General features: G+C 61.3%; 1 protein-coding gene and 1 non-coding gene across 3 annotated transcripts in view; both read left to right on the forward strand.

Annotated features, from left to right (window-relative positions):
* Nucleotides 1–1244: 1244 nt before the first annotated feature.
* The window catches only part of CHD8 (chromodomain helicase DNA binding protein 8), a 32186-nt gene continuing 7238 nt past the window's right edge, over nucleotides 1245–26192 (forward strand). Inside the window, exons 1-30 of one of the 2 annotated variants that reach the window (XM_064475551.1) lie at nucleotides 1245–1343; nucleotides 2664–2726; nucleotides 7873–8719; nucleotides 9228–9590; nucleotides 11792–12165; nucleotides 13034–13148; nucleotides 13227–13421; nucleotides 13539–13607; nucleotides 13701–13756; nucleotides 14032–14149; nucleotides 14258–14341; nucleotides 14465–14602; nucleotides 14695–14820; nucleotides 15456–15695; nucleotides 15816–15992; nucleotides 16711–16854; nucleotides 16947–17202; nucleotides 17527–17740; nucleotides 17894–18089; nucleotides 18171–18338; nucleotides 19147–19326; nucleotides 19418–19528; nucleotides 19616–19827; nucleotides 19924–20123; nucleotides 20216–20372; nucleotides 20494–20583; nucleotides 22321–22424; nucleotides 22521–22635; nucleotides 24139–24214; nucleotides 24348–24402. In XM_064475551.1, the coding sequence (XP_064331621.1) occupies nucleotides 8000–8719; nucleotides 9228–9590; nucleotides 11792–12165; nucleotides 13034–13148; nucleotides 13227–13421; nucleotides 13539–13607; nucleotides 13701–13756; nucleotides 14032–14149; nucleotides 14258–14341; nucleotides 14465–14602; nucleotides 14695–14820; nucleotides 15456–15695; nucleotides 15816–15992; nucleotides 16711–16854; nucleotides 16947–17202; nucleotides 17527–17740; nucleotides 17894–18089; nucleotides 18171–18338; nucleotides 19147–19326; nucleotides 19418–19528; nucleotides 19616–19827; nucleotides 19924–20123; nucleotides 20216–20372; nucleotides 20494–20583; nucleotides 22321–22424; nucleotides 22521–22635; nucleotides 24139–24214; nucleotides 24348–24402 (5053 nt within the window). In that variant the 5' untranslated portion in view covers nucleotides 1245–1343; nucleotides 2664–2726; nucleotides 7873–7999. The remainder of the gene's footprint in view (nucleotides 1344–2663; nucleotides 2727–7872; nucleotides 8720–9227; nucleotides 9591–11791; nucleotides 12166–13033; nucleotides 13149–13226; nucleotides 13422–13538; nucleotides 13608–13700; nucleotides 13757–14031; nucleotides 14150–14257; nucleotides 14342–14464; nucleotides 14603–14694; nucleotides 14821–15455; nucleotides 15696–15815; nucleotides 15993–16710; nucleotides 16855–16946; nucleotides 17203–17526; nucleotides 17741–17893; nucleotides 18090–18170; nucleotides 18339–19146; nucleotides 19327–19417; nucleotides 19529–19615; nucleotides 19828–19923; nucleotides 20124–20215; nucleotides 20373–20493; nucleotides 20584–22320; nucleotides 22425–22520; nucleotides 22636–24138; nucleotides 24215–24347; nucleotides 24403–26192) is intronic. The other variant, XM_064475552.1, reaches the window with a different exon arrangement.
* On the forward strand, nucleotides 23966–24044 carry LOC135318376 (small nucleolar RNA U6-53/MBII-28). Its single transcript, XR_010376598.1, has one exon. It is a non-coding gene; the product is annotated as a small nucleolar RNA U6-53/MBII-28 (small nucleolar RNA).

A 26192-nucleotide genomic window follows, 5' to 3' on the forward strand; every position in this document is an offset into this window, starting at 1 on the left:
CCCGAACCCCCCGGATTTGGGGGTTCGCCCCCCACGCTCTCACCTCGGCCCCGGTGAGGAAGGGGTGCGCCGTGCCCGTGATGGCCAGGTAGTTGTCGCTTCCACCAGGGAACTGGGGGGGGGGGGGAATCCATAGGGTGGGGGGTCTGTGGGGTGGGCAGAGGCACCCCAAGGACCCAGAAACCCGCACAGGGGCCCCCTACAGCCCCCCAAGACCCAGACATCCCCCTGGGGGCCCGCCCAAGAGCCACAAACCCCCGCGGGTGCCCCATCCCCGCAGGCCTGGAGACGCCCATGGGTGCCCCCAATGACTCAAATTCCCTCATGGGAGCCCCCTAATGACCTGGAGACCCCCGTGGGTGCCCCCCCCCCGGCCCTGAGACCCCCGTGGGTGCCCCCCCCCGGCCCTGAGACACCCGTGGGTGCCCCCCCCCCCGGCCCTGAGACCCCCGTGGGTGCCCCCCCCCCGGCCCTGAGACACCCGTGGGTGCCCACCCCCCCGGCCCAGAGACCCCTGTGGGTGCCCACCCCGCGGGCCTGAGATCCCCGTGGGTGCCCACCCCGCGGGCCTGAGACCCCCGTGGGTGCCCACCCCGCGGGCCTGAGACCCCCGTGGGTGCCCCCCCAGGCCCTGAGACCCCCGTGGGCAGCCCCCCCACAACACATATTGCCTCGTGCGTGCCCTCCCATGACTCAAAACCCTCCGTGGGGGACCCCCCCATGACCCAGAGATCCCCGTGGGGGGCCCCCCATGACCCTAATTCCTCCGTGGATGCCACCCCCCACCCCCCAATACCCCGTGGGTGGCCCCCACGCCCCGCCCCCTCGCCGTAGGTCGCCCCCCCACCCCCAAACTCGAACCCCCAGCCCACCCCGACCCCCCTCACGGCTCCCCTCACCTCCATGGCTCCGCCGCCGAGCGAGAGGCCGCCCTGCCCCGGAACCGGAAGTCCCGCCTTCCTTTTACCGTCAGGCCACTTCCGGCCAGTGACCACCGAGGCGACCGCGATCTCGCGCCACGGGGGGCGAAACGGGGGAGTGGGGGGGAGGGGTGGGGGGGGCTCCGGTTACTCCGAGAGTTACTCGGGGTTACTCGGGGAAATGGAGTAACGGCGATGGGGGGGGCGAGGGGGGAGCGTGAGGGGCCATTGGAGGTCTGGGCTAGAGCGTCTGCGGAAGTGGAGGGAGGGGAACAACGAGGCGGCGGGGCGGAGCGTCGCCAGAAGTGAGGGGGGCGTGGCCGCCGACGCCGGAAGCGGGAGGAGTAGAGGCGGCGGCCGCCGGCGGGCAGAGCGGCCCTGGGCGGATCACGGCGTCATGCCGCGCGCGGGACGCCTCCGGTGGTACGTCATCGGCGGCGACGCCCCCGGGGCGGAGGGGGGGTGGGGTGGGGGTGGGGGTCTGGGGGGGGGGGATGGTGCCTATAGGGGGGTGTGGGGCGGGGGGGTGCCTATAGAGGCCTATAGGGGACATACGGGGGCCTATAGGCGACATAAAGGGGCTATAGGGGATCTATGGGGGCCTATAGGGGGCATATAGAAGTCTATAGGGGAGATACAGGGGCCTGTGGGGGATCGATGGGGCCTATGGGAGCTATGGGGTTCTAAAGGGGAGATACAGGGACCTTTAGGGGATCTATGGGGGCCTATAGAGAGATACAGGGGCCTATGGCGGGACATAGAGACCTATAGGGGAGCTATGGGGGCCTACAGGGGAGTATAGAGGTCTACAGGGGAGATACAGGGGCCTACGAGGGGGGTCTTTGGGTACCATAGGGGCCTATAGGGGAGCTATGGGGGCCTATAGGGGAGATACAAGGGCCTATGGGGGTATATAGAGGCCTATAGGGGGGACCATGGGGGCCTATAGGGGAGATACAAGGGCCTATGGGGGTATATAGAGGCCTATAGGGGAGATACAAGGGCCTTATGGGGGGGCTATGGGGGCCTATAGGGGAGATACAAGGGTCTATTGGGGACATAGAGGGGAGCTACAGGGGGTCTACAGGGGAATATATAGAGGTCTATAGGGGAGATACAGGGGCCTATAGGGATCTATAGAGGAGGTGTAGGGTCCTACAGGGGATCTATAGGTGTCTATGGGGGGATACAGGGGCCTGTAGGGGGGATGGGGGGGTAATAGGGGTCTATAGGGGGATCTGGGGGTGTATAGGGGCTATAGGGAGCCTATGGAGGGATATAGGGGGCTGGGCGGGAAATGGGGGGTCTATAGGGGGCTGGGGGGGTCTACAAGGGTCTATAGGGAGCTGGGGGTAGCTATAAAGGATCTATAGGGGGCTGGGGGGGGACTACGGGGGCTGAGGAGGTCTATGGAGCATCTATAGGGGGCTGAGGCGGTCTATAGTGGGCTGGGGGGGGTCTATAAGGGATCTATAGGGGACTGGGGGGGGTCTGTAGGGTGCTGGGGGGGCCTATAGGGGTCCAGGCAGGCCCTATAGGGAGAGATGTGGGGCAGGCGGGGGGAGGGGCAGCTTTCGGGGCCCTGCCCTGCCCCTCCCCCTCGCCGACATCACCACTTACCCCCCATCCCCCCCCCATCCCCAAAATGGGCCGAAACCTGCCGATTTTGGGGGCCCCCACCCGGAAGCTGCCCCTCCCCCCGCCCCCCCTAACCACCCCTCCCCCACCCCCCACCCCCCGCAGGAACGAGCCCCCCCCATCGGAAGGCGCCCCCCGACGCTCCCTCGAGGTCATCGGCAACGAGAGGTGACGGCGGGGGAGGGGTGGGGGGAGGGGGTGGGGCCCTGCCCCCCAAAACCAGCTGTGCCCCTCCCCCACGATTCGGCCATGGAAGGGGAGGGCGGGGCAGTTGGCCAAGGGGGGTTGGCCAAGGGGGGTTGGCCAACATGTTGGCCATGACTCAACAGACCCAACATGGCGTCAGGGCCACGCCCCTTCCCCAAGCCACGCCCGTCCCAAATTCCACATTTTGGGGGCTTTTTACCCAAAATTGAAGGGTTTTGGTACTTTTTTAATTGCGTTTTGCCCCCAAAAAAGAGGGCGGTTTCGGGCAGAAGGCGCCGCTTGGTGCTTCTTACGCCGACGGGGAAACTCGGTGTCATTATGGAGCTTGAAATGTGTTAAAAACGGCTGAAATTGGGGTTTAAGGCAATTTTTCAAGGGGTTTTGGGGTTATTTATCAGTTTTGGGGTGTTTTAGAGGTCAAAAACGCTGAAAAAGGGGTTTTTACCTTGGTTTTGTACATTATTTATTGGAGGAGGAAGGTGAAAACGTAGCGGGGTTTGGATCTCTTTATTTTCTGTTAAAAAGCGGGGGAAAAGGGGTTTTGCTTTGCTAAAAAAAATTAGGTATTAATTTTACCAGAAAAAGCCCATTTGGGTTTTTAAATTAATTTTCATTAATTTGGGGGGATTTTAGTGTATTTTGGGGTTGAATTTATTCCCTCGACAAGCGGCCTTGCCTCGGGGTGGGGGGAGGAGAAATTATCGGTTTCCTTTTTGGGTGGTTAATTGTGAATTTTCCCACTTTTAGTTTAAAAAGTCAGTTTTGGGGGGTTGGGGGCTACCCTGAGCTATTTTTGGGGTTAAAAACGGTATTTTTAGGGGATTTGGGAATATTTTCAACCTCTGTTTCTGCTTCGGGTGGTTAATTTTGAAATTTTCTGCCATTTACGAACGGGAAAAGTCAGTTTTAGGGGATTTGGGTGTAATTTTGAGGTTAATTTTGGCTTTAAAAGTGAGTTTTCGGGGGGGGGGTTGGCCACAATTTTCACGCCAGTTTCCTCAGGTTTGGTTAAATTATGAATTTTTCTGGTTTTCGTTATCAAAAAAAGCTGATTTGGGGGGATTTGGGGGCTGTTTTGGGAGGTTAAAATGGGTGATTTGGGGAGGTTTGGTCATAATCTTTAATTTTCTCAAAAATTATCAATAATGATTTTTTTTTGCTATTTATGGACAAAATAAGTCCAACTTAGGGCATTTGGGTCTAATTTTATCTTCAATTTAGAGGTTAAAAGTGATTTTTCTCCGTACAGTCGGCCACAATTTTGACCCCAATTTCATTAATTATAATTTTTCAGATCATTTTATTAATAAAAAAGTCAATTTGGGGGGATTTGGGCGCTATTTTCAGGTATTTTAGGGTTAAAACTGATATTTTGAGGGATTTAGTCCCAATTTTGACCCCAATTTTCTCCAGCGTCAGGTTTTTTCTGCTCTTTATCAACCCCAAATTAAATTTGGGGCGATTTTTGTGTCATTTTCAATTTTCTTCGTTTAAAACTGAATTTTTTCAGGGGTTTTGGCCTCAATTTTCACCCCAGTTTTCTCAGGAATGGTTAAATATGAGGTTTTTTTGTTCTGTCGTTAACAAAAAATGACAATTACGGGGCATTTGGGTGCAGCTTTGAGCAATATTTTTAGTTTAAAACTGAATTTTGGAGAGGGTTTGGCCACAATCTTGACCCCAATTTCCTCAAAAATGGTTAATTATGAATTTTCCCCCCACTTTTTAAAACAAACCCTCTTTGGGGGCATTTGGGCGTTATTTTGAGATATTTTGGGGTTTTAAAACTGATTTTTTGAGAGGGTTTGGCCACAATCTGAACCTTAATTTTCTCAAAATGGATTAATTATGAAATTTCTTGCATTCATTAACCAAAAAAAAAGTCACTTTGGGGGGATTTGGGTGCTATTTTGAGCAGTTTGGGGGTTTGAAACTGATTTTTACAGGGTTTGGCCACAATCTGAACCTTAATTTTGTGGAAAAGCATTAATTTTCAATTTTTCTGTTTTCTATTAACAAAAAAACTTCATTTGGGTGCACAAAAATGGTTATTATGATTTTTTTTCCCCCCAGTTTTCGTTTTTTTTTTTAAAAAAAACCACCATTTGGGTGTTATTTTGGGGGCTTGAAACTTATTTTTGAGAGTGTTTGGCCCCAATTGTTACCTTTATTTTCTAAGAAACTATTAATTATGAATTTATTGTGTTTTATTAACAAAAACAGTCAATTTGAGGGCATTTGGGGGCTATTTTCAGGGTTTAAAGCTGATTTTTGAGAGAGTTTGGCCACAATTGGAAGCTTAATTTTCTTTAAAAATGAGTTTTTGTGTTTTTTATTAACAAAATCAATTTGGGGGCACAAAAATGATTAAGAATGGTTTTCCCCCTTACTTTTTATTACGACTAAAAGCCTATTGGGGGGGATTTGCGTGCTATTTTGAGGGTTTAAAACTGATTTTTGAAAGGGTTTGCCCGTGTTCTTAATCTCAGTTTTCTGCGAAAAGATTAATTATGATTTTCCCTGTTTGTTAGGTTTTTTTAAAAGTCGATTTAGGAGCAATTTTGAAGTTTAAAACAGATTTAATGAGGGGGTTTGGCCACGTTTCTCCCCCCCCGTCCAGTTTCCGCAGGGTGGCAAATTGTCCATTTTCCCCCTTTCCCCAGTAAAAAAAAAAAAAACAAAACCAAACCTTAAAACCCGGCAATTTAGGGGGGTGCGGTGATGTTTTGAGCAATTTTGTGTCTAAATCGGAGCGGGTTTGGGTGATTCTGGGGGCGCGAAGGCGATTTCGGGGGGGGGTGTCTGTTATTCAGCGCGTTTTGACGTGGTGAAAGCGGCTGCGGGAGGAGCCGAGCGGCCGTGTGCGTGTTTTGGGGTTAAATAAAGCGATTTTGGGGGGGTTTGGGAGGCGTTTGGGTCGTTTTAAAGGCGTTTCCCGGCGGGCGGACTCTTGGCGCGGCGCCCTCAGGAGCCGCCATGGCGGGCTCGGGGTTAAGGACCCCTTTTCCCCCCTCAGCGAGACAAGATGGCGGCCGCGGCGGGCTGCCCTTCGCGCTGCCTGACTCCGTCCGGGCGCGGGCACAGGCGCCGCATAAGCCACCCCTAAAGGCCCCCTTAATGGAAGGGGATGGAAAAGGGGGGGGGTTGACTTCCGGGTAGGCAAGGCTCAACCTACCCCGCTAGCCAACCCCCGCCTACTTTCGGCGGGACTTACCCAATGGGAAGCGCGGAAGGGGTGGGGTGGGCGGGGCTTCGCGCGGCCGCCAGGCGGCTGCGTTGCGCCGTGCGGGCGCCGCCGCCTTGTTCTCGCGCCCGCGGGGTGAGGCCACCGTCAAACCGCGGGGGGGGGGGAGACGGACCCCCCCCGCCCCTCCCCCCTTCCCGCCCCTCCCCCCTCCGACCGGCGACCCCCCCTCCCCCCCCGCAGCCGCAGGTAAGGCCCCGCCGCGTGCTTTTATAATTTTTATATTTTTTTTTTTTAGTGTGTTTTTAGCGGGGGGGGGGGAGGGGAACCAAGGGGGGGTGCCCCCCCCGCCGTCCCCTCACGGATGGTTTGGCCCCGCCCCCCCGGGGGAGGGAGGGGGGGAGCGGGAGAGAGGCCCAGTGCGCCCCCCCCCCCCAAACTGGGAGGCCCAGTTGGGCCTGGAACTGGGACACCAGTTACACCACCACCCCCACCACCCCCCCGCCAGGCTCTACTGGGCACCCCAGTGCTCCCAGTTTGGCCCGGACTGGGGGTCCCAGTGCCCCCAGTTCCCCGCTTACTGGGGCTCGCAGTATCTCCCAGTTCACTTCTTACTGGGGGTCCCAGTTCCCCTCTTATTGGGCACCCCAGTGCTCCCAGTTCCCCCCATTGCCCTCTTACTGGACCCCCCAGTTTCCCCCTTACTGGGGGTCCCAGTGCCCCTCTAACTGGGCACCCCAGTTCCCCACTTACTGGGGGTCCAAGTGCCCCCCAGTTCCTCACTGGAGGCCCCAGTTCCCCTCTTATTAGGCACCCCAGTGCTCCCAGTTCCCCCATTCCCCTTTTACCAGGACACCCCCCCACAGCTTCCCCCTTACTGGGGGGGACCCAGTGCCCCCCCAGTTCCTCACTTATTGAGGGTCCCAGTTCTCCTTTTAAATGGGACCCCAGTGGTCCCAGTTCCCCCCTAACCAGGCACCCCAGTTTCACCAGTTCCACTCTTAACTGGGCACCCCAGTGCCCCCCACTTTCCTCCATTCCCCCCTTACTGGGGGTCCCAGTTCCCCCCAGTTCCCCTCTCATTAGACACCCGAGTGGCCCCCCCAGTTCCACTCTTACTGGGGGTCCCAGTTCCCCCCAGTTCCACTCTTACTGGGGGACCCAGTTCCCCCCATTCCCCCCTTACTGGGAGTCCCAGTTTCCCCCAGTTCCCCCCTAACTGGGCACCCCAGTACTTCCTGTTCCTTTCTTACTGGGAGTCCTATTTCCCCTTTTACTGGGCACCCCAGTTCCCCCCATTCCTGCCCTGCTGGCGATCCCAGTCCCCCCTAGTTCCCCTCTACCTGGGCACCCCAGTGCCCCCAGTTCCCCCCGTTCCCCTCTTACTGGGGGTCCCAGTTCCCCCCGTTCCCCTCTTACTGGGGGTCCCAGTTCCCCCTGTTCCCCTCTTACTGGGGGTCCCAGTTCCCCCCATTCCCCTTAATGGGGGTCCCAGTCCCCCCCAGTTCCCCTCTACCTGGGCACCCCAGTTCCCCCCATTGCCCTCTTACTGGGGGTCCCAGTTCCCCCCATTGCCCTCTTACTGGGGGTCCCAGTTCCCCCAGTTCTCCCCTTACTGGGGGTCCCAGTTCCCCCCAGTTCCCTTCTAACTGCGCACCCCAGTGCTTCCAGTTCCCCCCATCGCCCCTCAGCTGGTTTTGGGGGAGCCCCTCATTTCTGGGGGGGAGGGGGTGGCTGCCTCTTTTGGGGTGGGGGGTGTCAGAGCTTGGAGGAGCTTTTTTGGGGGTGCTGGGAGGGGCTTATGTCAGGTTTGGGGGGTACAGGGGGGGGCTCTAAGCCTCCAGTTTGGGGGGGCAGGTTTTTTTGGGGGGGTACCAGCTTCCCCCCCCCCCCTTAATTCTCTTCTCTCTTCTCCCCCCACAGCCCAGAAGCCCGGACCCCCCCCGCCGCCACCCCCCCAAGCCTGACGTGAGCCCCCTCCCCCCCGCCTTCTCCCCCAACCCCCCCCCCTTTTCAGGGGGGAGGGGACCCCCCAAACGCCCCCCCCAAAATGGCCGACCCCATCATGGACCTCTTTGATGACCCCAATCTCTTCGGCCTTGACCCCCTGACAGACGAGACCTTCGCCCCCCCCTCCCACGACCCCATCGAAGAAGCTTTGGGTTTATCAGGGGCTTTAGACCCCCCCCAACCCCCCCCAGCCCCCCCAGAACCCTCCATCCCCCCCCCAGAAGACCCTTTGCCCCCCCAAAACCCCCCCGATCCCCCCCAAACCCAACTCCCCCCCGACCAAGAGGTTCTCAGTCAAGGCAACCCCTTTATGGGGGTGTCCGCCGCCTTGCCCCCCGCCCCATCCTCCTCCTCATCGGCTGGGCTCCCCCAGCCCCCCAAAATCGTCATCCTCAAAGCCCCCCCGGGAGGGGCGACATCGGGGGGACCCCCCCAATCGCCCGCCGTCCCCACGGCGGGAGGGATGACGACCCCCAACGGAGGCAAGGTGACGTTCGCCAAGGTTTTAACTGGGACCCCCCAACTTCGTCCCGGGGGCGTTTCCATCGTTACCGGTAACGCCGCCACCGTTTTAACTGGGAAAGTGACCCCCGCCGGAACTGGGGGGGCTACCGGGACCCCTCCCCCGACCACGGCCACCGTTCACCGATTGGTTCAACCAGGAAGACCCGTCAAACAATTGGTTTTACAACCGGTCAAGGCCGGGGGGGCCGGGACCCCCCTAAAACCCGCCGTCACCCTCACGTCGGCGCCGGCGCAGGTGGGGGATTCGGGGTGGGGGCGGCTCGTTGGGGTTGGGGGGCTCAGGGGGGTTCCCCAAGGTTGGGGTCGTCTCGTTGGGTTGGGGGGCTTTGGGGTTGGGGGACTCAGGGGGATCCCCAACATTGGGGTCGTCTCGTTGGGTTGGGGTCATGTCGTTGGGTGGGGGTCTTTGGGGTTGGGGGCTCAGGGGTCCCCCCAAGGTTGGGGTCATGTCGTTGGGTGGGGGTCTTTGGGGGTGGGGGGCTCATTGGGGGTCCCCAAGGTTGGGGTCGTCTCATTGGGTTGGGGTCTTTGGGGTTGGGGGGCTCCAGGGGGTTCCCCAAGATTGTGGTTGTCTTGTTGGGTTGGGGTCTTTGGGGTTGGGGGCTCCAGGGGGGCGTCCCCAAGATTGGGCTCATCTCATTGGGTCAGGGTCATCCTGCGGGTCACGCTCACCTCCCGGGGATCCCCAAAAGTTCTGAAATCTCCCCATTTATGGGGCTGACCCCGCCCCTTTTCTCCTATAGGGCGAGTCGAAACGCATCACGCTGGTACTCCAACAGCCGCCGGGGGGCGGCGCTCCCGCCGGCCAACGCCACGTGGTACTGGGTAGTTTGCCGGGCAAGATCGTCCTACAAGGCAACCAATTGGCCGCCCTCGGTCAAGCCAAAGGGACGCCCGGCCAACCGGCGAAGGTGGTCACCATCCAGCTCCAGGTTCAACAACCCCCCGCCGGCCAATCAGGAGCCCCGCAGAAGATCCAGCTCCTCCAACAACCAACCGGGGCGGGCGGGCAGGCGGCGCCCGTCGCCGTCTCCTCGGTGCCGCAGGTGGTGGGAGGCGCCGGGCAGAGGTTGACGGTGCCTTTGAAGGTGGTTCTTCAACCCCAGGTGGGCAGCGGTTGGGGGGGGAGGGGGGAGGGGTGGTTGGGGTGGCAGGGGAGGGGTGTTGCGCCCAGTTTTGGTCCAGTTGCACCCAGTTTTGGTCCAGTTGGACCCAACCTTGGTCTTAACTAGACGCAGTTTTGATCCAGTTGTACTCAATCTTGGTCTTAATTGGACCCAGTTTTGGATGCTGGTTGCATCTGATTTTGGTCCCGGTTGCACCCAGTTTTGGTGCCGTTGAACCCAACCTTGGTCTTAACTGGACCCAGTTTTGGCTCCCAGTTGCACCCAAGCTTGGTCTTAATTGGATCCAACCTTGGTCTTAATTGGATCCAACCTTGGTCTTAATTGGATCCAACCTTGGTCTTAATTGGATCCAACCTTGGTCTTAATTGGACCCAGTTTTGGTCTTGTTGCACCTAGTTTTGGTGCTGTTGCACCCGATTTTGGCTTCCACTTGCACCCAAGCCGTGATTTTCATGCTGCACCTGACCTTGGTCTTAATTGGACCCAGTTTTGGTGCCGTTGCACCTGATTTTGGTCCCGGTTGCACCCAAGCTGTGATTTTTGGTCTCATTGTGCCTAGTTTTGGCTCCCAGTTGCACGCAGTTTTGGTGCCGTTGCACTCAATTTTGGCTCCTGGTTTCACCCAAGCCGTGATTTTGGTCCTGTTGCACCCATTCCTGGCCTCGTTGCACCCACTTTTGACCCCCCTGTTGCACCCAACCCTCGTTCCCGGTTCCGCGCCCAACTTGGGCCTCCATTGGATGCGACCGAGGGCCAAAATACTCAGGTGCGAGTCTTGACCCCGGTGTTGTCCCCAACCTCAGTGCATCCCATCGGGCCCCAGGTGGGTCTCGTCTTGCCCAAACCGGGTCTGGTGGGACCCAAACTTGGTCTCGTTTTACCCAGACTGGGTCTCGCTTCGCCCAAACTGGGTTTTGTGGGGCCTTGTTGGGTCTCACTGGGCCCAAACTGGGTCTTGTTTTGCCCAAACTGGACCCGGGTTGGGCCTTGTCTCGCCCAGGTTGGGTCTCGTTTTGCCCAATGGGGTCTTTTTAGGCCCGAGTTGGGTCTCATTTTGCCCAAACTGGGTCTCGTTTCTCCCAAACTGAGTCTTGTTTCGCCTGAACCGGTCCTTGTTGGGCCCCTGTTGAGCCTCGTCCGGCCCGAGTTGGGCCTGAGTTGGGTCTTGTCGGGCCCCAGTTGGGTCTCATTTTGCCCAAGTTGGGCCTCGTTGGGCCTGAGTTGGGCCTAAACTGGGTCTCATTGGGCCCGGGTTGGGTCTCGTTTTGCCCAAATGGGGTCTTGTTAGGCCCGAGTTGGGTCTCATTTCTCCCAAACTGAGTCTTGTTTTGCCTGAACCGGCCCTTGTCGGGCCTCGTCAGGCCTGGGTTGGGCCTCGTCTTGCCCAAATGGGGTCTTGTTTCACCCAAGTTGGGTCTCGTTTCTCCCAAACTGAGTCTTGTTTCCCCTGAACCGGTCCTTGTTGGGCCTGAGTTGGGTCTTGTCGGGCCCTGGTTGGGTCTCATTTTGCCCAAATGGGGTCTTTTTAGGCCCGGGTTGGGTCTCATTTCTCCCAAACTGGGTCTCGTTTCACCTGAACCGTGCCTCGTCGGGCCCGGGTTGGGCCTCGTCGGACCGTAGTTGGGCCCCAGCTGGGCCTCGTTTCACCAGAGCTGGGCCTCGTTCCACCAGAGCTGGGCCTCGTTGGGCCTGGGTTGGGCCTCATTTCACCAGATTTGGGCCTCGTCGGGCCCCGGTTGGGCCTTGTTGGGCCTGGGTTGGGTCTCGTTTCACCAGATTTGGGCCTGGTTGGGCCTTGTCGGGCCCAGGTTGGGCCTCGTCAGGCCCGGGTTGGGCCTTGTTCCACCGGAGCTGGGCCTTGTCGGGCCCCGGTTGGGTCTCGTTTCACCAGATTTGGGCCTTGTTTCACTGGAGCTGGGCCTCGTCGGGCCCCGGCTGGGCCTTGTTGGGCCCGGGTTGGGCCTTGTCGGACCCCGGTTGGGCCTTGTTGGGCCTGGGTTGGGCCTCGTTTCACCGGAGCTGGGCCTCGTCGGACCCCGGTTGGGCCTCGTCAGGCCCTGGTTGGGCCTTGTTTCACCGGAGCTGGGCCTCGTCTGGCCCCAGTTGGGCCTCGTTTGGCCCAAAGCGGGTCTGGTCGGGCCCAACCTTGGTGCCACCCCGATTTTCGCCTCTCCCCGCAGGCCGGCTCGTCTCAGGGTGGTTCCCCCGGCCTATCGGTGGTGAAGGTGCTGAGCAGCAGCGAGGTGGCCGCCCTGGCCAGCCCCGGTTCGCGAGGCGCCTCGGAAGAGAGCCGTAAACTGGAACACCAGAAAAAACAAGAGAAAGCCAATCGTATCGTCGCCGAGGCCATCGCCCGCGCCCGCGCCCGGGGCGAGCAGAACATCCCCCGCGTCCTCAACGAAGACGAGCTGCCCAGCGTCCGGCCCGAGGAGGAAGGCGAGCGCAAACGGCGGCGGAAAGGGGCCGGCGAGCGCGGGGGGCCCAAGGAGGAGAGACCCCGCAAGGGCAAGGGGCAGGGGGGCTCCGGCAAGAGCAAGGGGCGGAGCAAACCCAGGTAAGGGTCTCCTCGGCGCCTAAAAAAAAACCCCGGGGTTTTCACCTAAATTTAGGTGGGAGGGGCGTGGTTATGGGTGTGGGTCCTGGGTGGGGTGGTCTTGGGGTCGTCACCCAACCGCCGTCTTTGTCGTTATGCAACCGTGGTCTTCGATGTGGCCGACTTTGGACTTGGTTGTCACTCGGCCACAGTCCTGTTGTCCCCCAACCCCCGTTGTCCCCCAATCACGGCCCGTGTTGCCCCCCATCGTCCCCCAGTCACGGCCCTCGTTGCCCCCCATCGTCCCCCCGTCACGGCCCTCGTTGCCCCCCATCGTCCCCCAGTCACGGGTCTCGTTGACCCCCATCCCCCATCGTCCCCCAGTCACGGCCCTCGTTGCCCCCCATCGTCCCCCAATCACGGCCCTCGTTGCCCCCCATCGTCCCCCAATCACGGCCCTTGTTGACCCCAACCCTCATTGACCCCCAATCACGGCTCTCGTTGACCCCCATCGTCCCCCAATCATGGCCCTCGTTGACCCCCCCGGCCCTCATTGACCCCCCACCCCTCGTTGACCCCCAATCATGGCTGTCATTGACCCCCATCGTCCCCCAATTATGGCCCTCATTGACCCCCCACCCCTCGTTGACCCCCCTGGCCCTCATTGACCCCCCACCCCTCGTTGACCGCCAATCATAGCTGTCATTGACCCCCATCGTCTCCCATTCACAGCCCTTGACCCCCAACCCTCGTTGACCCCCAACCCTCGGCCTCGTCACCCCCAACCGCATCCTTGAACGAAAAAACCCCCCCCAACGGCGGAGGGGCCCCGCCCCGTCCGCCTGCCCCGCCCTCACGCCCCACCCTTCCCCCCCTTTGCCCCCCGCAGCACCATCACGCCGGTGGTTGGGAAGAAGCGGAAGCGCAACGCTTCCTCCGACAACTCCGACGCCGAGGTGATGCCGGCGCCGTCACCGCGGGAGGAAGAAGAAACCAGCGTGCAGGTAACGGGCGTGGCCCGCGGGCGCCGGGGCGGGGTCGGGGTGGGGGGCGTGGCCGCTTCCCTTTTGCCTCCATTCCAGAAACGACGCTCGAATCGCCAAGTCAAACGGAAGAAATACACGGAAGATTTGGATATCAAGATCACCGACGATGAGGAAGATGAAGAGTTGGACGTCACGGGGCCCGTTCGACCCGAGCAGCTCCCGGTCCCGCAGCCCCCCGCGCCGGAACCGGAACCGGAAGGCGAAACGTTGCCGTCCATGCAGTTTTTTGTGGTGGGCGGGGTCTTGGCTTTATCCTATCGGATCGCGGCGTCCGCCGTGGTCTTCCTCGCCTTCCGTCGTCGTCATCGTCCTCACCTCCTCTTTTTTTTCCCCTTCTCCCGCCGCCAGGAGAACCCCAGCGAGGAGGACGCGGCCATCGTTGACAAGGTTCTTTCCATGAGGGTGGTGAAAAAAGAGGTGAGGGACCCCCACCCTGCGGGGGCGGGGCAGGGGGGCGGGGCCTTTGCCAGCGGCCACGCCTCATCGCTTGTTTCCCCCCACCCCCAACAGCTGCCGTCGGGGCAATTGACGGAATCGGAAGAGTTTTTCGTCAAATACAAGAATTAGTAGGTGGCCGGGCGAGGTGGGAGGGCGGGGTCGGGGGCGCCCCCGTTAGATCCTTGCCTCTCATTGGTTGGCTCCTCGCGGCGTTGGGTGGAGCTCTACGAACCCAACGGCGCGGGATGGGGGGCGCGTGGGGCTGGGGGGGTTGACGGGCTCTACGATGAGGCGGTCCTTGAAAGGAGCCCGGGTTGGGGGTCCCGTCTGTCCGCGCCCCCCCCCCCCAAAAATAGCGTGGGCGGGGCTCTGTCACGTGACGCTTTGCCCCGCCCACCCCCAGCTCCTACCTCCACTGCGAGTGGGCCACCATCGACCAACTGGAGAAGGACAAGAGGATCCACCAGAAACTGAAGCGTTTTAAGACGAAAATGACCCAAATGCGGCATTTTTTCCACGAGGTGCTGGTTGTTTTTTTTTTTGGGGGGGTGGGGGGAGGGGTTTTAGGGAGGGTTTTGGGGTGCCCCCCCCTCCCCCCACCCCGCCACCCACCCTCATCTTCCTCCCAGGACGAAGAACCCTTCAACCCCGACTACGTAGAGGTCGATCGCATCTTGGATGAGTCCCACAGCGTCGACAAGGACAACGGGGAGGTGAGGGCGTGGCCGGCGGCGGGGTTCCCCTCCCCCCACCCCAAGGTGACGTTCCGCCTCGCCCACACCCCCTCCCCCTCTTTTTTTTTGTGTGTCTGCGCCCCTCCCCCCACCCGCTGGCAGCCGGTGGTTTATTACCTGGTGAAGTGGTGCTCCCTCCCCTACGAGGACAGCACTTGGGAGCTCAAAGAAGACGTAGACGAAGGGAAAATCGGCGAATTTAAGCGTATCCAAGCGCGGCACCCGGAGCTCAAGCGTTTGGTGAGCGGTTGGCGCGCCCCTCCCCCGCCTCGCCCCTCCCCCACCCCCAACATCTCCCCCACCTTCTCCCATCCTTCCCCTCCCTGCTCCAGCCCCGTCCTCAAGCCGGGTCTTGGAAGAAGCTGGAGCTGTCGCACGAGTACAAGAACCACAACCGCCTTCGCGAGTATCAACTGGAAGGGGTCAACTGGTTGCTCTTCAACTGGTACAACAGGCGAGTGGCGCGGCGGGGGAGGGGAGGGGGCCGCGCCCGTCCCGCCCCCCGACTCCCCAGCCGGGCGCCCCCCAACCAACCAACCAGCGCCCCCCGATCCCCCCAACCGGGCACCCCCCCAACTCCCCAACCAACCGGGTGCCCCCCAACCAACCAGCGCCCCCCGACACATCAGCCATTGCCCCCCAACCCTCCAACCGGCCGCCCCCCAACCCACCAATTGGCCCTCCGCCAACCAACCAACTGGGCGCCCCCAGCCCCCCAACCCCGCCAACTGGCCGCCCCCAGCCCCCCAGCCATCACCCACCAATGGCTGCCCCCCGGCCCCCCAACCGGGTGCCCCCCAGCCCCCCAACCAGCCGTCCCCCAACCCACCAATTGGCCCTCCGCCAACCAACCAACCGTCTGCCCCCCGACCCCCAACCATCACCCCCCAACCTGCCAATGGCCGCTCCCTGACCCCCAACCAGGCGCCCCCCGACCCCCCAACCAGGCGCCCCCCAAGCCAGGCCACCCCCAGCGCCCCAACCATCACCCCCCAACCCACCAATGGCCGCCCCCAGCCCAGCCAACCAGCCACCCCCAGCCCCCCAACCCTCGCCCCCCAACCGGCCGCCCCCTTCGCCTCCCCGCAGGCAGAACTGCATCTTGGCCGACGAGATGGGTTTGGGGAAGACCATCCAATCCATCGCCTTCCTTCAAGAGGTCTACAACGTCGGGATCCGCGGCCCTTTTCTGGTCATCGCCCCCCTCTCCACCATCACCAACTGGGAGCGGGAGTTCAACACGTGGACGGAGATGAACAGCATCGTCTACCACGGCAGCTTGGCCTCGCGGCAGATGATCCAACAGTACGAGATGTACTGCAAGGACTCGCGGGTACGACACCTCCGGGTCTTCTGAACCTTCTGGAGGGTCTTCAAAAACCCCCATCCCGAAGCTTTTTGGGGTGGAGTTTGGAGCCACCTTCATTTTTTCCTTCACCTCCCCCCACCCTAGGGTCGTCTCATCCCCGGAGCTTATAAATTCGACGCTCTCATCACCACCTTCGAGATGATCCTCTCCGACTGCCCCGAGTTGCGGGAGATCGAGTGGCGTTGCGTCATCATCGACGAGGCCCATCGCCTCAAGAACCGCAACTGCAAGTTGCTCGACAGCCTCAAACACATGGACCTGGTGAGGGGACGGGGTGGCCCTGCAGACCCCGACTCTTCTCCATGGGGACGAGAAGGGTTCCCTCGAGGGGCATTTGGGGCCTTGGTTGTGTGTGGAGATGTTTGGGGCCTGTTCCCCACCCCAAGGGCTGGTCCTGAAGGTGCGTGCGGGGCCTTGGTTGTGTGTGGAGATGTTTGGGGCCTGTTCCCCACCCCAAGGGCTGGTCCTGAAGGTGCGTGCGGGGCCTTGGTTGTGTGTGGAGATGTTTGGGGCCTGTTCCCCACCCCAAGGGCTGGTCCTGAAGGTGCGTGTGGGGCCTTGGTTGTGTGTGGAGATGTTTGGGGCCTGTTCCTCACCCCAAAAGATGGTCCTGAAGGTGCGTGTGGGGCCTTGGTTGTGTGTGGAGATGTTTGGGGCCTGTTCCCCACCCCAAGGGCTGGTCCTGAAGGTGCGTGCGGGGCCTTGGTTGTGTGTGGAGATGTTTGGGGCCTGTTCCCCACCCCAAGGGCTGGTCCTGAAGGTGCGTGCGGGGCCTTGGTTGTGTGTGGAGATGTTTGGGGCCTGTTCCCCACCCCAAGGGCTGGTCCTGAAGGTGCGTGCGGGGCCTTGGTTGTGTGTGGAGATGTTTGGGGCCTGTTCCCCACCCCAAAGGACGGCCTTGCTTGCGTGTGGAGATGCGTGGGCGTCTCCTGCCTCCCCCACCCCGAGCCCTAACGTTGTGCCCCGCCCCGGCCGTCAGGAACACAAAGTCCTGCTGACGGGCACGCCGCTCCAGAACACGGTGGAAGAGCTCTTCAGCCTCCTGCACTTTCTGGAACCCTCTCAGTTCCCTTCTGAGGCAGAATTCCTCAAGGACTTTGGAGATCTCAAGACGGAGGAGCAGGTGAGGACATCAGGAGGACCTCGCACCCCTTCCCCGACCGCTTTGGTCCTTCCCAGCCCGCGGTGACTTCTCCCCGCTGGTCCCACCCGCAGGTGCAGAAGCTCCAGGCCATCCTCAAGCCCATGATGCTCCGTCGGTTGAAGGAGGACGTGGAGAAGAACCTGGCGCCCAAACAAGAGACCATCATCGAGGTGGAGTTGACCAATATTCAGAAGAAATACTACCGGGCCATCTTGGAGAAGAACTTCTCCTTCCTCTCCAAAGGCGCCGGTCACACCAACATGCCCAACCTGCTCAACACCATGATGGAGCTGCGCAAGTGCTGCAACCATCCCTACCTCATCAACGGTGAGGGAACGGGCGGGGCAAGGGCGTGGCATGGGGGTCCCTCGTCCTCCCACCGCCGCTGGATGACCTTGGGTCAACGCCGCCCCGTCCCCGCTTCTGGCCTCGCTCTTTCTTCCACCAGGGACCTTGGAGGCCTCTGGGATTTGGGGGTTTCCTCTTCCCCGACCTCCCTAGAGCCACCTGGTTGGCTCGGTGGCCCGGCGGGAGGAGGCCCTCCGGCTCACCTAGTCCGGCTTTAAACGCCTTCTTAAGCCTTGCTTTGCTGGGGTGTCCCGAGAAGGTGTCACGTGCCGCCCCGCCAACGATCTTCTCCCCACCCAACAGGTGCGGAGGAGAAGATCTTGGCCGAATTCCGCGAGTCTTGTCACCACCACGTCCCCCACGACTTCCACCTCCAAGCCATGGTCCGCTCGGCCGGCAAGCTGGTCCTCATCGACAAGCTGCTGCCCAAGCTCAAAGCCGGCGGCCACAAGGTGCTCATCTTCTCCCAGATGGTGCGATGTCTCGACATCTTGGAGGACTACCTCATCCAAAAGAGGTGGGACCGCGGCGCGACGGGCGGCCCCGATGGATGGGGTGGGGCAGGGGTGGGAGTGGAAGGTGGGGGGATGGAACGGGGAGGTTTCCCGACCCTCTCGGCCTCCCCGAAGGCGGTTCTGGTGCCACCACCCCCACCCCAACCCCCTTGTAGGTACCTCTACGAGCGGATCGATGGACGGGTCCGGGGCAACCTCCGACAAGCCGCCATCGATCGCTTCAGCAAACCGGACTCAGATCGCTTCGTCTTCCTCCTCTGCACGCGGGCGGGCGGCTTGGGCATCAACCTCACCGCCGCCGACACCTGCATCATCTTCGATTCCGATTGGAACCCCCAAAACGACCTCCAGGTAGACCCCCGCCCGCCGCCGCCGCGGGATCGGGGCGTGGCCCTTCGCCTTTCAACGCGAGGCGCCGTCTTCTCCTTCCAGGCGCAAGCGCGGTGCCACCGGATCGGGCAGAGCAAGGCGGTGAAGGTCTATCGCCTCATCACGCGGAACTCCTACGAGCGGGAGATGTTCGATAAGGCCAGCCTCAAGCTGGGGCTCGACAAGGCCGTGCTGCAGTCCATGAGCGGTCGGGAGGGCAACATCGCGGGGGTAAGGGGGCGTCGAGACCACGGGGGTGGGGGGGTCCAAGGGAATCGGGGCGTGAAGACCCTGGGGATGAGGTTCTCCAAGGGAATTGGGGCGTGAAGACCCTGGGGATGAGGTTCTCCAAGGGAATTAGGGCGTGAAGACCCCAGGGATGAGGTTCTCCAAGAAAAATGAGGTGTGAAGACCCTGGGGATGAGGTTCTCCAAGGGAATTAGGGCATGAAGACCCCAGGGATGAGGATCTCCAAGGGAATCGGGGCGTGAAGACCCTGGGGATGAGGTTCTCCAAGAAAAATGAGGCGTGAAGATCCTTGGGATGAGGTTCTCCAAGGGAATTGGGTCGTGAAGACCCTTGGGATGAGGTTCTCCAAGGGAAATGGGGCGTGAAGACCCTTGGGATGAGGTTCTCCAAGGGAAATGGGGCGTGAAGACCCTTGGGATGAGGTTCTCCAAGGGAAATGGGGCGTGAAGACCCTGGGGATGAGGTTCTCCAAGGGAAATGGGGCGTGAAGACCCTGGGGATGAGGATCTCCAAGAAAAATGAGGTGTGAAGACCCTTGGGATGAGGTTCTCCAAGGGAATTGGGGCGTGAAGTCCCTGGGGATGAGGATCTCCAAGAAAAATGAGGTGTGAAGACCCCAGGGATGAGGATCTCCAAGGGAAATGGGGCGTGAAGACATTTGGGATGAGGTTCTCCAAGGGAATCTTGAGGGTTGTTGGGTTTGGGGGTGCTTTGGGTTGGGTCTGGAGCCACATGAGGTTGGCTGCCCACCTCACCCCACCCTCACGCCTCGTCTCCGCCCTCCCGTCAGATCCAGCAGTTCTCCAAGAAGGAGATCGAGGACCTCCTGCGCAAAGGGGCCTATGCGGCCATCATGGAAGAGGACGACGAAGGCTCCAAGTTCTGCGAGGAAGACATAGACCAGATCCTGCTGCGCCGCACCACCACCATCACCATCGAGAGCGAGGGCAAGGGGTCCACCTTCGCCAAGGTACCTCCAACGGGTTCCTCCCACCGGCGCGGGGACACCTCCCGCCGCGGCGATGGGCGTGACCGTCTCCCGACTCTCGGTCCCACCCCAGGCGAGCTTCGTGGCCTCCGAAAACCGCACTGATATCGCTTTGGATGACCCCAATTTCTGGCAGAAGTGGGCCAAAAAAGCCGACTTGGACTTGGACCTGTTGAACAGCAAGGTTGGAGAAGACAACCGCGGGCCCAGGGCGGTCGCGGTGGGTGGTGGTGGGGGGGTCAACGGTTGACGGGCATCTTCTCCCATCCAGAACAACCTGGTGATCGACACGCCACGGGTGCGGAAGCAGACGCGACACTTCAGCACCCTTCGGGACGACGACCTGGTGGAGTTCTCGGACCTGGAGAGCGAAGACGAGGAGAAACCTCGGTCCCGTCGTCACGACCGGCACCACCACGCGCTGCCCCACACCTACGGCCGCACCGACTGCTTCCGCGTGGAGAAGCACCTCCTGGTCTACGGGTGAGGGAGGATGGGCTCGGGGCCACCTCTGGTGGCAACCGTGAGCTGGTTGAGGGTGGAGAGGGCAACGGAGGTGTCCGTGTCCTCCACCCCCAGCTGGGGCCGATGGCGGGAGATCCTGTCCCACGGGCGGTTCAAACGACGCCTCTCGGAACGAGACGTGGAGACCATCTGCAGGGCCATCTTGGTCTACTGCCTCCTGCACTACCGAGGAGACGAGAACATCAAAGGCTTCATCTGGGACCTCATCAGCCCCACGGAGAACGGCAAGGCCAAGGAGCTCCAAAACCACTCGGGTGAGGGTCTACCTGAGCTTGAAGGGACAACCGGGGACCTCTCGAGGTCCCTCCTTGACGTCTTTTCTCCTCGTTTTATCGTTCTCCTCCAGGTCTTTCCATCCCGGTTCCTCGAGGGCGCAAAGGGAAGAAGGTCAAGTCCCAAAGCACCTTTGATGTCCACAAGGCCGAGTGGATCCGCAAGTACAACCCCGACACCCTCTTCCAAGACGAGAGCTACAAGAAGCACCTCAAGCACCAATGCAACAAGTAGGTTCCATGAGGTGGACCCAGAGCTCCACCGCAGGTCACCCTCGGGAGGTCTCCGTGGCCACCCCCGTCCCCACGGGTGAGTTTTTGGGTTGACCTCCCCTTTCCCGCCGCCTCCCAGGGTCCTGCTGAGGGTGCGGATGCTCTACTACCTGCGGCAGGAGGTCATCGGGGACCAGGCGGAGAAGGTCCTGGCGGGGGCGTTGGCCAGGTGAGTCCGCAGGACCTTCCTCCTCGTCCTCCAGGCTCGCTCCGGGGTGCTCCACACCCTTCTTGGGGGGCTTTGAGGAGCTCCAGGCCCTCTTTGGGGTGTCTTGGGGGGCTCCAGCCCCACCACGAGGTGGTTTGAGGAGCTCCAGACCCACTTTATGGTGTCTTGGGGGGCTCCAGACCCTCTTTCGGGTGCTCCAGACCTGCCATGAGGTGGTTTGAGAAGCTCCAGACCCTCTTTGGGATGTCTTATGGGGCTCCAAACTCTCTTTGGGGTGTCTTGGGGGGCTCCAGCCCCTCTTTGGGATGCTCCAGCCCTGCCATGAGGTGGTTTGAGGAGCTCCAGGCCCTCTTTGGGTTGTCTTGGGGGGCTCCAGACCCTCTTTAGGGTGTCTTGTGGTGCTCCAGCCCCACCATGAGATGGCTTGAGGACCTCCAGACCTACTTTATGGTGTCTTGGGGATCTCCAGACCCTCTTTGGGGGGCTCCAGCCCTTCTTTGGGGAGTCTTGGGGGGCTCCAGCCCCATCATGAGGTGGTTTGAGGAGCTCCAGGCCCTCTTTGGGGTGTCTTGGGGGGCTCCAGCCCCACCATGAGGTGGTTTGAGGAGCTCCAGCCATTCTTTTGGGTGTCTGGGGGGGCTCCAGCCCCACCACGAGGTGGTTAGAGGAGCTCCAGCCATTCTTTTGGGTGTCTTGGGGGGCTCTAGCCCCACCATGAGGTGGTTTGAGGAGCTCCAGGCCCTCTTTGGGTTGTCTTGGGGGGCTCCAGCCCCACCATGAGATGGTTTGAGGAGCTCCAGACCTACTTTATGGTGTCTTGCAGATCTCCAGACCCTCTTTGGGGGGCTCCAGCCCCACCATGAGGTGGTTTGAGGAGCTCCAGACCTACTTTATGGTGTCTTGCAGATCTCCAGACCCTCTTTGGGGGGCTCCAGCCCCACCATGAGGTGGTTTGAGGAGCTCCAGACCTACTTTATGGTGTCTTGCAGATCTCCAGACCCTCTTTGGGGGGCTCCAGCCCCACCATGAGGTGGTTTGAGGAGCTCCAGCCATTCTTTGGGGTGTCTTGGGGGGCTCCAGCCCTTCTTTAGGGTGTCTTGGGGTGCTCCAGCCCCATCATGAGGTGGTTTGAGGAGCTCCAGGTCCTCTTTTGGGTGTCCTGGGGGGCTCCAGCCCTGCCATGAGGTGGTTGGAGGAGCTCCAGGCCCTCTTTGGGTTGTCTTGGGGGGCTCCAGCCCCATCATGAGGTGGGTCTGGGGCACCTTAAACCTCTTTGGGGTGTCTTGGGGGGCTCCAGACCCTCTCTGGGGTGCTCCAGCCCTGCCATGAGATGGTTTGAGGACCTCCAGGCCCCCTTTTGGGCGTCTTGGGGTGCTCCAGCCCCACCATGAGGTGGTTTGGGGGTCTCCAGGTCCTCTTTTGGGTGTCTTGGGGGGCTCCAGCCCCACCATGAGGTGGTTTGAGGAGCTCCAGGCCCTCTTTGGGGTGTCTTGGTGGGCTCTAGCCCCTCTTTGGGGTGGTTTGAGGTGCTGCCTCCCACTTTGGGGTACCTCAAGCCCTCCCTACCCCCACTTTGGGCTTCCCCTACTCCTCCCAAGTGCCACCCAAGGATGCTCCAGCCCCACTCTGAGCCCTCCAAGCCCCACTTTGGGCTACTCCCAAGACCCTCCCTCCCCCCAGCCTCACTTTGGGGTACCCCCAACCCCCCACATCACCCCACTTTCCCCCCCCCGACAGCGAGATCGACATCTGGTTCCCGCTGGTGGAGCAGCTGGAGGTACCGACCTCCTGGTGGGACGCCGAAGCCGACAAATCCCTCCTCATCGGCGTCTTCAAACACGGTGCGTTGTCGGAGGGGAGCCGGTTTCAGGGTGAAACCGGGCAGAATTGGGGCCGTGAGGCCCCCTGTTGACCCCCCTCGGGTTATCGGGGTGCAGGCTACGAGAAGTACAACACCATGCGCGCCGACCCCGCGCTCTGCTTCCTGGAGAAGGCCGGCCGCCCCGACGAGAAGGCCATCGCTGCCGAGCAGCGCCTGGACGTGGGCGAAGGGTGAGTTCAGGGGACCCCGAAATATCGGGGGGGGGAATCGGGACCCTCTCTGGGGTGTCCCAGCCCTACTTTGGGGGGCTTTGGGGTGTCCCAGACCCTCTTTGGGGGGCTTTGGCGTGTTCCAGACCCTCTCTGGGGTGTCCCAGACCCTCTTTGGGGGGCTTTTGGGGTGTCCCAGACCCTCTTTGGGGTGCCCAAGCCCTACTTTTTGGGGCTTTGGGGTGCCCCAGCCCCTCTTTGGGGTGTCCCAGACCCTCTCGGGGGGCTTTGGGGTGTCCCAGACCCTCTCGGAGGGATTTTGGGGTGCCCCAGACCCTCTTTGGGGTGCCCCAGACCCTCTTTGGGGATGTCCCAGACCCTCTCGGGGGGCTTTGGGGATGTCCCAGACCCTCTCGGGGGGCTTTGGGGATGTCCCAGATCCTCTTTGGGGTATCCCAGCCCTTCTTTGGGGGGCTTTGGGGTGTCCCAGCCCTTCTTTGGGGGGCTTTGGGGTATCCCAGACCCTCTTTGGGGGGCTTTGGGGTGTCCCAGACCCTCTTTGGGGTATCACAGACACTCTTTGGGGGGCTTTGGGGTATCCCAGACCCTCTTTGGGGTATCACAGACACTCTTTGGGGTGTCCCAGCCCTTCTTTAGGGCGTTTGGGGTGTCCCAGACCCTCTTTGGGGTCTCTCAGACCCACTTTGGGGGGCTTTGGGGTGTCCCAGCCGCTCTTTGGGATGTCCTAGCCCTACTTTGGGTTTTTTTGGGGTGTCCCAACCCTACTTTGGGGGGTTTTGGGGTTCCCCAGCCCCTCTTTGGGGTGTCTCTGCCCCTCCATGGGGAGTTTTGGGGTGCCGCAGCCCTACTTTGGGGGGCTTTGGGGTGTCCCAGACCCTCTTGGGGGGGGTTTGGGGTGTCCCAGACCCTCTGTGGGGTGTCCCAGACCCTCTGTGGGGTGTCCCAGACCCTCTTTGGGGGGCTTTGGGGTGTCCCAGACCCTCTTTGGGGGGCTTTGGGGTGTCCCAGACCCTCTTTGGGGTGTCCCAGACCCTCTTTGGGGGGCTTTGGGGTGTCCCAGACCCTCTTTGGGGTGTCTCAGACCCTCTCTGGGGGGCTTTGGGGTGCCCCAGCCCCTCCGTGGGGAGTTTTGGGGTGCCCCAACCCCTCTTTGGTCTGTTTTGGGGTCCCCCATCCCCCCTTTTTAGGGTACCCCCATCCCCCTTTCCCCACTCCCAACCCCCCCAACCCCCTCTTTGTGGGGTTTCCCCCACTCCACCCCCCCCATCAGCCCTCCACCCCCCCACACCCCCCCTTGGACTTTCGGGGACCCCCCCCAATTTTCGGGGGGTGCCGATGATGACCTCGCCATGCTAATACCGACCGGCCGCGGGCCGGGCTGAGTTCAACCTCTTCAAAGGCTGAGGCACCCGGGGGGAGGGGGGGTTTTGGGGGGGTTTTGGGGGTTATTTTTTAGGGGGACCCCCCCTTTTCACCTCCCCCCCCCTTTTTTGTTACCCCCAGCGTGGATTTCGACAAGGACTGTGAGGACCCCGAATACAAACCCCTCCCGGGGGCGGCCAAGGAGGTGGACGACGAGGTGAGGGGGGGTTTGGGGGGGGTCTCTCCCCCTCCCCCGCCTTCCCCCACTCCCCCCCCTTAATTCTGCACCCCCCACGCTTTGGGGGGGGCCCTGGGGGTGACCCCAATGTGCCCCCCCTCCCCCCCCGCAGACCGACCCCCTGATGCTGCTGGACGAGGAGATCTCGGTGGTGGACGGGGACGAAGGTAACGGGGGGGTCTCCGGGACCCCTCCCCCAGCCCTATAGGCTCCCCCTGCCCTGTATAGATATCTATAGGGACCCCCTCGGGCCTATAGGGACCCCCAGCCCAGCTTTGCCCTCCATCACTGTGGGGCCCCAGGGAGATCCGTAGGGCCCCAGAAGGATCTATAGGGCCCTAGGGGGATCCATAGGGCCCCAGAGAGCCCCAGAAGGATCCATAGAGCCCCAGAGGGATCTATAGGGCCCCATAGAGCCCCAGGGGGACCCATGGGGCCCAGAGGGATCTGTAGGGCCCCAGGGGGATCCAGGGGGATCCATAGGGCCCCAGGCAGATCCATAGGGCCCCAGGTGGATTCATAGCGCCCCAGGGAGCCCCAGGGGGGATCCATAGGGGTGCAGGGAGCCCCAGAGGGACCCATAGAGCCCCAGAGGGATCTATAGGGCCCCCGGGGGACCCAGGGAGATCCATGGAGCCCCAGGGGGATCCATAGGGCCCCAGAGGGATCCATAGGGTCTCATAGGGCCCCAGGGAGAGCCATAGAGCCCCAGGGGGATCCATAGGGCCTCATAGAGCCCCAGAGGCATCCATAGGGCCCCAGGGAGATCTATAGAGCCCCAGAGGCATCCATAGGGCCCCAGGGAGAGCCATAGAGCCCCAGGGGGATCTAGGGGGACCCATAGAGCCCCAGAGGGATCTATAGGGTCCCCGGGGGACCCAGGGAGATCGATAGAGCCCCAGTGAGCCACAGGGAGACCCATAGGGCTGCAGGGGGACCCATAGAGCCCCAGGGAGATCTGTAGAGCCCCAGAGGGATCTGTAGGGCCCCAGGGAGCCCCAGGGGGATCTGTAGGGCCCCATGGAGCCCCAGAGGCATCCATAGAGCCCCAGGGGGATCCATAGGGCCCCATAGGGCCCTAGGGTTATCCATAGGGCCCTAGGGTTATCCATAGGGCCCCAGGGGGATTCATAGCGCCCCAGGGAGCCCCAGAGGGATCCATAGGGCTGCAGGGAGCCCCAGAGGGACCAATAGAGACCCAGAGGGATCCATAGGGCCCCCGGGGGACCCAGGGAGATCCATAGGGCCCCAGGGAGCCCCAGGGGGATCCATAGGGCCTCAGAGGGATCCATAGGGCCCCAGGGAGAGCCATAGGGCCTCATAGAGCCCCAGGGGGATCCATAGGGCCCCAGGGAGATCTATAGAGTCCCAGAGGCATCCATAGGACCCCAGGGAGCCCCAGGGGGATCCATAGGGCCGCAGGGAGAGCCATAGAGCCCCAGGGGGATCCATAGGGCCTCATAGAGAGAGCCCCAGGGGGATCCATGGAGCCCCAGGGAGATCTGTAGAGCCCCAGAGGGATCTATAGAGCCACAGAGGCATCCATAGGGCCCCAGGGAGCCCCAGGGGGATCCATAGGGCCACAGGGAGAGCCATAGAGCCCCAGGGGGATCTAGGGGGACCCATAGAGCCCCAGAGGGATCTATAGGGTCCCCGGGGGACCCAGGGAGATCGATAGAGCCCTAGGGAGACCCATAGAGCCCCAGGGAGATCTGTAGAGCCCCAGAGGGATCTGTAGGGCCCCAGGGAGCCCCAGAGGGATCTGTAGGGCCCCAGGGAGCCCCAGGGGGATCTGTAGGGCCCCATGGAGCCCCAGAGGCATCCATAGAGCCCCAGGGGGATCCATAGGGCCCCATAGGGCCCTAGGGTTATCCATAGGGCCCTAGGGTTATCCATAGGGCCCTAGGGTTATCCATAGGGCCCCAGGGGGATTCATAGCGCCCCAGGGAGCCCCAGA

The sequence above is a fragment of the Phalacrocorax carbo genome, chromosome 29 (genome assembly GCF_963921805.1).
Source record: "Phalacrocorax carbo chromosome 29, bPhaCar2.1, whole genome shotgun sequence".
NCBI lineage: Eukaryota > Metazoa > Chordata > Aves > Suliformes > Phalacrocoracidae > Phalacrocorax > Phalacrocorax carbo.